A 12145-nucleotide genomic window follows, 5' to 3' on the forward strand; every position below is an offset into this window, starting at 1 on the left:
TTAATCTATGGACCCCATGCTGCTTAGTGCAGTGACATTTTTCATGGGTGACTGTGGTTGAGATAGTTGTGAAGGACTGCGTAACTACACTTTGCTGACCGTAAACATTAATAAAACATATGATCAACTTCCTACTATAGCCTAAGGGTAAAAATATGGAAAACAACATACTTCTGTCAGTTCCCATTATCATTGAGATAGTCTTGAAAGCATTATGGACTGAAATGGCAAAAATGGAAATGTGTCTTGTATTATTTTTTCAGTTTTTAAAGAAGGACAGAGCTTCAGTTCTGGAAGGGCACTCTTTGACAGATAAGGAAACAGAATCTGGAAGGTCATTTGCTCAAAGGCACGTGAGTATCTAGTGATAGCATCAGGCCTGCTGCCTGGGTCTCCCAGTGCTGTGGGGTGCAGACCACCTGTCCCCCATCGTCAGGTTGCTACCTGAGACTCATCTCAGATAGTGTCAGCTCAACGGCATGTCAACATCACGCACTGCTGACAAACCAAGTGTTTAGAAAGTCAGGGTTTTTTGTTTTATTTTTGTTTTAGCCCTTTTTCTTTTTGTGATGGCTCTAGAATGAACTCCTACCTGCCCTCCCCACTCCCCCCAAAAATTGAGAAAATAGTCTAGGTTTCTGCCAGAGTATGCAAGAAGAGAAATGAATCTATGAGTAGGTATTCTATTTCTAAGCAGTTTTAAATTACTTTTTAAAGGAGCATTCAACGCAAAACTTTCCATGGTAAACAAAAGAAGTGGCAAGGAATACTCAGTATTAAATAAATGGTCAAACACATTTTCCCACATACTATCAGTCATGAGAAAACAGTAAGCTATCAATATTTTTTATTTCTAAAAGCCAAATTTAATAAATTAATAAATGCATGCCAGATAAAAACACAAAATTACAACTGAAAACCAATAATAACTTAACAAAATGCTCTGTTGTACTTTTTTTATTGGTAGAGATAATTTACTAAAGTAACAAATCCGAAAACACATTTTGCTTTTGCTGGAAAGAAAGTACTATGTTAGAGAAGAACTAAGAGAAACCAGAAAGGAAGCATCTGAGAAAAGTAGGCATATGTTATAGTCTATGGCAATGCAGCAGCCAGAGGTACTGTTTTCTCCATTTGTGTGCATGTTTATAGAAGCATCAGAAAGCAATGACATAGGACCCAAAAGCAAAGTCACGACAGATTTACTCTGCGAAACATGCTGAATTACAACCACGGGCGACCCAGGATGAAGGGGTGGTGCAGGTTTGGTGTCTCCTCTGTGTGGGGTTCCCTTGCCAAACAGGGGGCTAATCATGCAATAGCTTGAGTTTCTCTGAACATGATAAACACCCAGGATTACTAGAACTGGAAAGTGTGTGTTCACTGTTTTACAAGGACAGCTGAGCGGTGCTATGGAAACAATGGGAAGTTCCTTCATTTTACTCTGGTTATATGCCCAAACTTCTAACCAAGAAATAATTCAGCTATAAGAGCCAATTAAATTACTATAAAACATTCCTTCATCTGTAAAACATTTCTTTTTTCCTTCAAACTAAAAATTTAAAATAAAATGTCTTCGTTTTTGATGAGCAGCTCCACCACCAGTCTCTGATACCGTATGTCGTTCAGGGCGGCCATGGCGTCCAGTTCTGGAGATCTCATGAGCGTTGGGCCGAAGACGATCCCAAGGTTCTCCGCATTCATCAGATTCTCCTTTTCGTGGAGCGTGACTCTGAAAAAACCAAGAAAGGGAGGATGACTTCATGGAGGACATGGGGGTCTTTGTCGTGCTGGAGCGCTAAAACAGAAACAAGATTCAAAGTGGGCTCTGTCCACTGATCAACCCTGCTGCTAGGTTATTTCTCAAAGTACTGACTCTCCTTAAAGTAAATGGTGGGAATAACTTAAACTTCTGGTGACCACTGGAGCTGAAGCCAGAGCTGATGTGCCGGCCTGCGCGGGTTCTGTTCTATTTGTGGACTCTCCTGCCACGGCACAGAGCTGGGGGAAGGGGCTGGGTCATCTTGATTGCTCCATCAGCTGTCCCTCCACTTTGGTGAGATCTTGTTTCCTATAGAGTGTTTTTGCGAACTGAATAGTTATACTGAGTATCTAGGGGGAGAGTGGTAGTGATATTAACAGGAAACGGCTCAGGGTAAGCAACCTCATCAGGGAGTGTTAACTATTTTTATGATTTTTATTGCTTCAGCAAAGGCACAGAGACTATAATTTGAGAGTTATTCCTTTGTTTTAGTGTGGCATTCTTAACTGCACACACATATGCAGCAAACTTGAATTTATAAGTGAAGTTATAAGCATATTAAAAGTTTTAACTTATGGTGCTTCTAAGGATAGAGAACATGTAAAGTGTTTGAAAGCACCATGAGCTAAATAGTCACTTTTGGGTAACTTGGACCTAAAGGCGTACAAAGTAGATGTCAAGTTCTACTGAGTTTTTCTGTTTGCTTCTGATTGGTCTTACATCTGGGAACCCTAAAACCACTAAAATTTGGTCATATAATTTTGGAAACTTTGCTTCAACTGGGAGAGATGGAGGGTGACTGAGCTGGGAAATAAAGCTACCTCACCATCCATCACTTTAAAACATTAAACCAGAAGTAATTGAAATATTTTATTTTCCATTCCTCTCTTTACCCCTTTCTTTACTCCATCACTTTTTACAGCAGGTTTCAGTGTTGGCAACATTAATTAAAAAATCTAAAATAGTAAGTCTGAAGTGCCTATTTTGGAGCAAGACATAAGAAAAGTGAGCTTTCTTGCAAGTTGCTTCATTCTTGCTTTATTATATTAATGCTAGTGTCTTTATATAGCTGCAACCTTTTCCCTTTCCACAAAAATTAATGCATGTCCTTGGCAGTATATTGGTATTTCTAACATGTCTGCAAACATATACTGGAACTGAAAATCCATTTATGAAAGAATCAAGTCTGCATACCGTTTTATAGTACAGAATATTTTTAGCAATCCTTCTCAACATGTGTGATTTCACACCAGGAGACAAGACAGCTATGCATTTATTCATTCTTTGACAGATCACCTGACCTCTCTTTCACCTTTGTTTTCATTTGATTCTTAACATCTGGATGTGGAACAAGTATATTCCAAGTTGGAAACTTGCCTCTTCAGATGCGCCATGAGGTACCGGAGGGTTTCGCAATGAGCAGGCGGCAGCAGTTTCAGTGCTTCGTGAAGGGTTTCTAATTGCTCATCCGGATCCATAATTTCTGTAACAGCAAGATGAATACCAAGGAGAGAAACTTTAACAGACAACTGGTACAAATGGCTCATTTAATTCTATTCTTGTGGTGATCTTCTGAAACTGACAAGGTCATTGCCCATGGCTTTGGAAAATAATTTTTAAGGTTCAAGTCTCAGACTTCCAAAAGGTTAGTGTCCATGTGGCAAGTCCATTTCCTTGGACTTCTGGGGAGGCCACCCAGTGTTTTCACTTGAGGGTCCTGGGGTCTGTTAACTATGAAAATTGGATATTGGATGTATAGGATGTAACTTTAAAAAACTCAGACACATGTATGCAAGGATAAAAACATAAAAGCAAACGAGGTCACCTTCAAACACTATAGACATACTGAAGCCATGCTGCGCTGTTCAAAATATTTTGAAAATCTCCTTTCAGCATCTTCATTTAGATATTTTAGTTCTTTGTTGGCCAAAAAGTCACATTCCTTTCAGGTCACAGAGTGCATTTAATCCATCAGTTACTTCCATATTCAGAAACAATAGATTTCTTTGGAATTTTGTGTTCTCAAAAAGAGAACCATGGCACATTCCTGCTTCAACCCAAACATGAGGAAGATGGGGCACCTTTAAATGTTGGGTGTCAGGGCAACTGCCTTTAAATGTTGGCTAGCATCCTTAAAATGCTGGAAGTCCACATCTAACCAGAATATAACATTTAAGACACAAGCCCAAGAATCCTATTCTTTCTGATTTATAAAACTAATTCAATGGCAGTGTACTGGAGTCAGGTAAAAACTAATATAAGATCAATGTGAAAAGTTCCTAGGATTGGCAGAGCAGATGTGGTAAATTTTAGAATGTGAACACTGACTGAAGTTTTTTAATTCAAAGAAACTTTAGCCATTTTACAGTTTCTGCCCAAAGTTTCCTCAGAGTTCTTGGTTCATTTCTCAGCAATAAAGGATGAGTTGTTTGCCTTTTGCTATAATAAATAATCCATAGCCTTTGAACCTTGGGACTTCAAGGTTCAAAGTGCCAATTCATTAACAGCCGTAACATCTCAGATACCGAATTTCAATCATTTAATTTCTAGAACTAAGAGAAGAAAATTCCATTTACTATTGAAAACTACTACTTAGTTTTTACTTGGCTACAGTTTTCATGATTGCACTAATTAATTTGAAATTACAGTATTCTGGAAATTGAAAAAAAGAGTAACGGTTTCCTTTTAACTGCTACAGCTAATCTTTATAAGGAGAATCCGGAGATAGTATGAAATTAAGGACAGTGTTGGTGGCCTAGCAAACAAGCAAAATTCCCTGCTCACAGACAGCTTACTTTCTACTGGAGGCAACAAATGATGATAAACAATGAACAGCCTATCTTAAAAGGTTTTACTAGATCAGAATGATTCCTATGAAAATAATCAGCAGGATAAGAACACTGGGAGGGTTGAGAGGGTGCAGTATTACATGGGATGGTCAGGATAGGCCTTAATGAGAAAAGGGTCTTGAGCACAGACTTGGAGGGAGCGAGGGAATGAACTCCATGGAGATCTGGCTGAAGGTGGTTCCGTGCAGAGAGAAGCCTTGCAAAGAAACAGCCGTGCGAAGGGCCTGAGGGACACTGTGCCTGTAATGTCTGAGTTAAGCGAGGAACCAAGTGTGGCTGCAGGAGCCCAAGCAATGAGGGGAGGAGAAGGGGGTGAGGTCAGAGAGGTGAGACGGCGCTTCGTCACGGCACGGGCTGTGGCTGGTTTAGGAGCACAGCATTTACAGAGAAAAATGGGAAGGTTCTACACGAGGGAGGGTCATGATTGGACATACATTTTTCACATCACTCCTCTGGCTGCCATGTAGGGAACAGGCTATGGAAGGGCAAGAGTAAAACCGGACAGATGGCTCTGGTCATAATTACACACACCCAAGTGAGGAATGACCAGGTGGTGCAGTGAAGGTGATAAGAAGTTGTTGGATTCTGGGCACATTTTGAGGGCAGAGTCCAGAGGATTTTCTGATGAGGGATGTATGAAAAAGAGAAGAATCAAGAATGGGCCAAAATTTGGGCTTAGGCAACTGGTAGGGTGGAGCCTCAATTAACTGAGATGGGGAAGATCATAGGTGGATGAGGTTTGGGGGAAAGATGGAGAGTTGCTTTTGAGATGTCTTTCAGATATCTAAGTGAACTTGCTGACTATGGACTGATCTGGGGTTCAGGGAGAGGGCCAGACCGGAAACATAAATTTGGGAACTAAGGACAAAATGGAGTTGAATATACTGATATTAAATTGACCAAGATTCTTCTCTAGAATTAATTTCTCTTTTTTTCCTCACTTAGAGAAGTCTTACCCATGATAAATTTTTCAGAGAATGCAAACCTTTAGCCTCAAGAAAACCACAGCATAATTTAAGAGTGAGACAGATACAGCAGAATGTACTCAGAGATGGAAGGTCACCAGCAGTTGTTGAAGTACATGAAAGACTTCCATGTGTGAGAGGGGCACACTGGGATCACCGCCCATGGGGAGGAGTTAAAAGCAGGCAGATTCCTGGCGCCTCTGTCAGTGGACGTCTGTCTACCAGTGGATGGGCCGCCTGGAGAAGTAGTGATCTTAGTTTGTTGTTGTTGTTTAATTGTCTCCTGCTTGGCAGGCGGATTCTTTACCACTAAGCCACCAGGGAAGTCGTTCCTGTAGTTACAGGGTATTTAAAAAAGAAGGTGTTGGCACTGCTGTATTTAAAATGGATAGCCAACAAGGACCTACTCTATAGCACATGGAATTCTCCTCAGTATCATGTGGCAACCGAGATGGGAGGGGAGTTTGGGGGAGAGTGGATACATGTATATGTATATATACACATACATGTATATGTAATATGTATGTACATATATGTATGGCTAAGTCCCTTTGCTGCTCACCTGGAATAATCACAACACTGATGACTGGCTATACCTCAATACAAAATAAAAAGTTGAGAAAAACAAATAAACCCCAAACAACAACAACTAAAAAGAATGTGTTGGAGAAAGAAGTCCAGTTACATGACCCCTTAGATTATCCAAAAATGCTAAGATACTACAGTTCTTAGTATAAAATTATGTTTACTCATTCAACAAATGTTTTTGAACATTATTATTTTGGGCTCTCCTGGTAGCTCAGTTGGTAAAGAATCTGCCTGCAATGGAGGAGATCGCTTGCAATGCAGGAGATTTGAGTTTCATCCCTGGGTCAGGAAGATCCCCTGGAGAAGGAAACGGCAACCAACCTACTCCAATATTCTTTTTGCCTGGAAAATTCCATGGACAGAGGAGCCTGGTGGGCCACAGTCCATAGGGTCACAAGAGTCAGACATGACTTAGCAACTAAACCATTATGTGACTGGGCACTGCGGTAATACGAACAGGAGAGGACCCCTGCACCGGAGGGAGTGACCGTCTAGCAGGGAAGACCAGATATAACTATCACCTTGGCAGGAAGGAATGAGGCTGGGAACAAGGCCCATCTGTGTGTGAGGGGACTCTAAGGGAGAAAGGTGGCCTGCAGCTGAGAGGTCCTGGAAAAGTCTGGAGGATTTGGGGATGTGGGTGTGGACACTGTGGGGGCAGGAAGTGAGCACTCTGCACATGTATCAGGCCTAGTTACAAGCTCTCTGAATCAAAGTACTGTCTGATTCTTCAGAGAAATTCAAATCCGAGAAGAATAAAACTTAAGCAAGCCAAAGGGGTGAATCAGTGGCACAGCTGATGGGGAAACTCAGCAAACTCTCTTTCCAGACTTCTCTTCAGCACATTTTAAATCGCTGAGGACAAAGAACCCTGGGTTTTCTCTCTGAGTTTATCTGACTCACTCACAGTTACATACTAATTGAGTCACGTAACTTTTCTGAGATCTCTGGGAAGGGCCGTTAGACTCCTTGGCCAGAAGATGGTTTCTCTATTCAGCCCGACCCGGAGCTCGGCTGTGGCAGTGCTCTTCTCACTTGATGCATGCTGGGTTACTGAGCATGGCCTCTGTTTTGTAGGGCACTGATTTCTTCACTGGGGAGACCAAGGCTTCAAGTTGGTTCATAAGTGAGTTTCCAGGGGATTATGAATTAAGGGTTATGAAGCTCTTCAAGGCTTTGGTTGGGATGCCCTGGCCTTCTCCCTCCTTGAATCCTTTTCTCATTTTCTGCAACCACTCCCTTCCAGCTTTCAACCAGCAGCTTTTCCAGGGAAGGCTGCCAGAGCAATGTTCAAACAGCTTTTGCAGGGGAAAGTTTTAATGAGAACTCTGACTTTGTTGTTGTGGTTGCTATTGGCAAGGGCTTCTAGTGAATGCCAGAGATACCGGAAACCTGAAGAACATGGTCCCCGGTTGTTTCAATGGCTGAGATACAAAAAGCTCATCACGAAGGGTGAGTTAGCTCTGTGCTCTGTTTGAAAGGGATTCCACCCCTTCCCTCTTGTCTTCCTCCTCCTTTTAATCCTTCTGTTCCCTGTTCCATGAGGGAAGCCACACAGCGTGCAGAGGGGAGAAGGCCAGGGCTTTGATGTTAGACAGATGTGAATTTGAAAGCCAGGGCCACCCCCTCTTGCCATGTGACCATGGACAATTATACCTATAACATCTCATTTCTTCTAAAACAGCATCATGGGTTTAAAGTGCCCAGCACCATTTCTGGCACTGAATATGTTCTATAAATCTTAGCTTCTCTCATTTTCCTTATCTATCAATACAGAAAGAGAAAGGCTGTATCTTTGAGTCTGAAGAATGAAACTGATTCTACTACCAGGAAAGACATGTTATAAGGACACATTGTTCCACAAACTTTTTGATACCAGTATCAAACATGTACAGTAAACATGTAAATTGTGCGTAAACATTATGCCAGGGTTTCTGGTGTCACACATCAAACAGTCTTATATTAGAGGGAAAGGGAATTTCTACCTTGATTAAGGGAAGTTTCTTATGATATGCTTTCAAGAGCTCTGAGGTGTGACATAAGGGAGCTTGCTGACTTTGCTGAACAGGAGGGCTGATTCAGACACAAATCCAAGCATGTTGACACATGTTTTGGAAGAACAACAAAGAGGGGAGATTATCCTCAGCAGCTTGGGTGGGTATGGGGAAAGGCAGGGAGGTAATTTGGGAGTGAGGGGTGAAAGGCCTTAAAATCCGTAAGGAGAGCTTAGATTTTTCTTCTAAGTAGATAAAGGGGTTATGCAGCCTTCAGAACTGGCTGAATCCTGGCTCTGTCCTTTGCTAACTGGATGCCCATGGGCTAGTCACATTTCAATTTTACTCCCAAGCCACATGGGGGCAGAAATGCCGTCCAGTGGAGCCCCCATGCTGTCCTGGGGGCTGGGGTAAACCAGGGTCTGAGCAGCCCTTCATGGTACAGGTGTGTGTCGAGTGCTTTCCAGACTAGTGGTTATGTGATTTCTCTCTCTGGGAGGAAACCTGTGCCCCACCAAACAAGAACCTGTAAGTTCCTTCAGACAATTTTCATGATCTGCCCTGAACCCATCCTGAATTCCCATGGAAGAGACAGAGTCTTGTGGCTTCTAATATGAATGCTTGGAAAAAATCAATGCAATTCTCACAGCTGTTCTCTACATGAGAGCTTGAACTGACCCGTGAGGAATCGGGGCTCCATGGAGCTAACCACAAAAATTCTCAACACAAGCTCTGAAGGGAAACTGAAAATTAGAACAAAGAAAGTTTGTACTTCACGAAATTCCAAAATCAAAAAGCAAATCACTAAGGAAGTGATGTTATTATTTAAAGATCAAGACAACATATGGTTTTTAAGAGAGAGAAGCAAATGACGGAAATAGCCTATCTTTTTAGAAAAAAGAAAAAAAAAAGGTAATGCCAACACTTAAAATCTGTTAAGAATTCCTTTCTTTAAAAAAAAAAAAACAAGTGTGAACTACAGGTATGATTTTTGCACCATAAATAAAGTTTGGCAAATGAGCCTTTGCTTTTTCTCATTTTTATCTTAACTAGAGCTTATTTTTTAACTTTTTAAAACTTTTATTTCTTAACATTTGATCTAAAACAGGGCTTCTTAAAGTATAATCTATGAACCTGAGGCATTCTGCAAACTTACTGGCGTGTCACGGGATAAGGACAGAAACTGAAAGTAAGAATTTATATATTTTATAGCAGTCTGACAGTGTAATCTTTGTGTTTGCTGAATCTAACAACAGATAGTTGGTATTTTTTTCAACTTTGTTTTTCTAATTTTGTTTACTTTACAAAACTACTGTTCATGTCTAGGAGAACTGGTGTAAGCCTTACTTTGGAAAGTAAAGGTTACACATTACAAAGATGCTTCTGATGGCAGAAGTCATAAATAACCTATGTGAGAGAAGAGTTCAAAATTCTTGTGAGTACATTAGCCATGGAGAGAGGCCAGGGAGAAATATTTCATAAAATGCATTCAAGATACTCAGCAGAAAAAAAACAGGAGATGTGATTACCTAGGAGAGACAATTTGTCAGGTTACAAGTGCATGCCTTCATACTTACTGGCGGACTCTATAAACTTAGGGTAGGCGTCATATGTGATGAGTGGAATTGGTAAATCCCTGAAGTACAGTTTCAGTGCACCAGTGATAATGTTGATATCTTCATACATGTTCACAGAAATATCTGCTTTCTCACCATCTTTGAAGGGTGTTAAAAGAAACAAAAGTAAATATCTGGATTCATAGCACTTTTAACAAATAACATTTTTGTACCCTGTTTTTAAAGATTCACAACACTTCAATTTTAAACATCAAATTCACTGTGCTGATATATTTATATTTCTTCTGTGGAAGACAACCTGAATTTTTTATTGTAAAGTTATTTATTCTTCCACAATTTACGACAGAGGGGGATAGTAGGAGATGATTGAGGTTAACACAAATATTTTAAAATTTCATGAGAATTCCTAGAGGAATACTGTGGGGTAACTTTTTCTTTCTTTTTAAAATAAACATAGAGAATGTGAAAAATAACAACTGAGATCCTCCCAACTTACAAAAGACCCAGCACAAAAGGCCATCTTTGATTCAACCTGGGTTCCCATACATAATGTTCGATCTTGCCTGAGCCCTGGGGGTAGGAGAGTTAGTGAGAAGGGAAAAAGCAAAACGAAACTCTAGAGTGTTGCGATAACAAGAGAAGAAATTATAAAACACAGGAATATTTTAGACTTGCTGGGCCTTAACACTCTTAAGGAAAGCTGGCCTTCCTTCAGGGTGACCCCTTCTGCCCTCCCCTGCACTTAGTACTTTGTTAAAACAGCTCAATTTTCATTTACTAAAGATTTAATTAGTTTCTACTCTGAGCTAGATCTTACACTAATTTCTTTTATTCCACTTGGCTTATGAAAGATTTCTAAGGATGAAAAAGCAGCCTCTTCCCTACAGAGCTATTAGAATGGCTAGAACCGGAACACCGACACCACCAAATGCTGGCAGGGATGTAGAGCCCCAGGAACTCTCTCTGGCCACTGGCAGAAATACAAAGAGGAGCTGCCACTTCAGAAAACAGGCAGGTGCTTGCAAAGCTAAACAAACACTTACCATATAATCCAGCAGTCATACTCCTTAGTATTTACCCAAAGGAACTGAAAACTTTTGTCCACACAAAAACCTGCACACAAATGTTTCTAGCAGCTATATTTGCAATTGCCAAAAACATGGAAGTAACCAAGGTGGCTTTCAATAAGTGAACCGATAAACTGTGGTATACCCAGACAAAAACAATATTATTGAGTGATAAAAATAAATGAGCCCTCAAACCATGAAAAGACACGGAGGAACTTTAAATGCACATTGCCAAGTAACAGAGGCCAGTCTGGAAAAGTTACATACTGTATGATTGCACTATTTGACAATCTGGAAAAGGCAAAGCTATGGAGTCAGTAAGAAGATCAGTGGCATTCAGGGGAGGAAGGGGAAGAAGAACAGGTGGAGTGCAAGGATGGGTACAGTAGTGAAAGTTCTGTATGGCACTGTAATGGTGGATATGTAACGTTACACATTTGCCCAAAACCAAAGAACTGTACAACATAAAGATGAACTTTAATGTAAACTACTGACTTTGGTCAGTAATAATGTATTAACATCAATGTTGGCTCACAATTGTAACAGACTGTATTATATGAATGAGAGATGTTAACAAAGGAAACTGTGGCCAGGAGCAAGAAAGGAGGGGTTATATGGCGAATCTCCCATGGCCAGTGGCTGGGAATGGACTTGATCAGTTGCTACCTTCCAGAGAAAAAGAAATGCCTCTTAACATTCAATCTTGTGTAGATTCAGGGTTGTTCCCGATGCCATTTCTTCACCTCTTCTTCTTCAACCTTGTCAAATATGTGGGCTGACCTAGATTTCCTCTTACTGTGTTGATGATAATATCTCATTTTTTTTGTCTTCTGCCTCTGTTGGCTGTTAGAGGTCTGTGATGGGAGAGGAGTGGGATGGAACCAGAAGTGTGTACTTGCAAAGAAAAGGGTCTGTTCACGATCACAACTCCTGTTCCTTTTACTTCCTATATTCAAGCTTACAGCTCTTTGGTACCACTTATTCCAGTGCTCAAAATAAAGACAAATCTGAGAACCATGGGAACAAGACCTTAATTTAAATGTTAAAAGAAAATAAGCTGCACTGAGCTTTTCCTTGGCTGGGCCCCCCCTCCCACAGAGGGGTCTGAGGCCAGAAGGTCTTCAGGTCCTCTCAGATTCTTGCCCCAACACATGAGCTTGAATTTTTTTTTTTTTTTCTGGTTGGTCTTTCAAATCCACATATTTTGGCAGTTTTGTGATATTGGAGATTTAACACAATATTTCAGCCTAACAATGTTGGAGAGAAGACTACTTTGACCATGTAATACCATTCCAACAGTCAATTAGCTGGGAAGTGCTAAGCATGCATGCCAACTTACAGGA

General features: G+C 40.7%; 1 protein-coding gene across 3 annotated transcripts in view; it reads right to left on the reverse strand.

Annotated features, from left to right (window-relative positions):
* Positions 1-830: 830 nt before the first annotated feature.
* Positions 831-12145, reverse strand: part of CHN1 (chimerin 1) — a 194715-nt gene continuing 183400 nt past the window's right edge. For all 3 annotated transcript variants that reach the window (XM_043487847.1, XM_043487848.1, XM_043487849.1), the window contains 3 exons: positions 9736-9873; positions 3140-3245; positions 831-1732 (listed from right to left, as the gene is read on the reverse strand). In XM_043487847.1, coding sequence (XP_043343782.1) covers positions 1561-1732; positions 3140-3245; positions 9736-9873 — 416 coding nt within the window. In that variant the 3' untranslated portion in view covers positions 831-1560. The remainder of the gene's footprint in view (positions 1733-3139; positions 3246-9735; positions 9874-12145) is intronic.

The sequence above is a fragment of the Cervus canadensis genome, chromosome 15 (assembly GCF_019320065.1).
Source record: "Cervus canadensis isolate Bull #8, Minnesota chromosome 15, ASM1932006v1, whole genome shotgun sequence".
Classification (NCBI taxonomy): domain Eukaryota; kingdom Metazoa; phylum Chordata; class Mammalia; order Artiodactyla; family Cervidae; genus Cervus; species Cervus canadensis.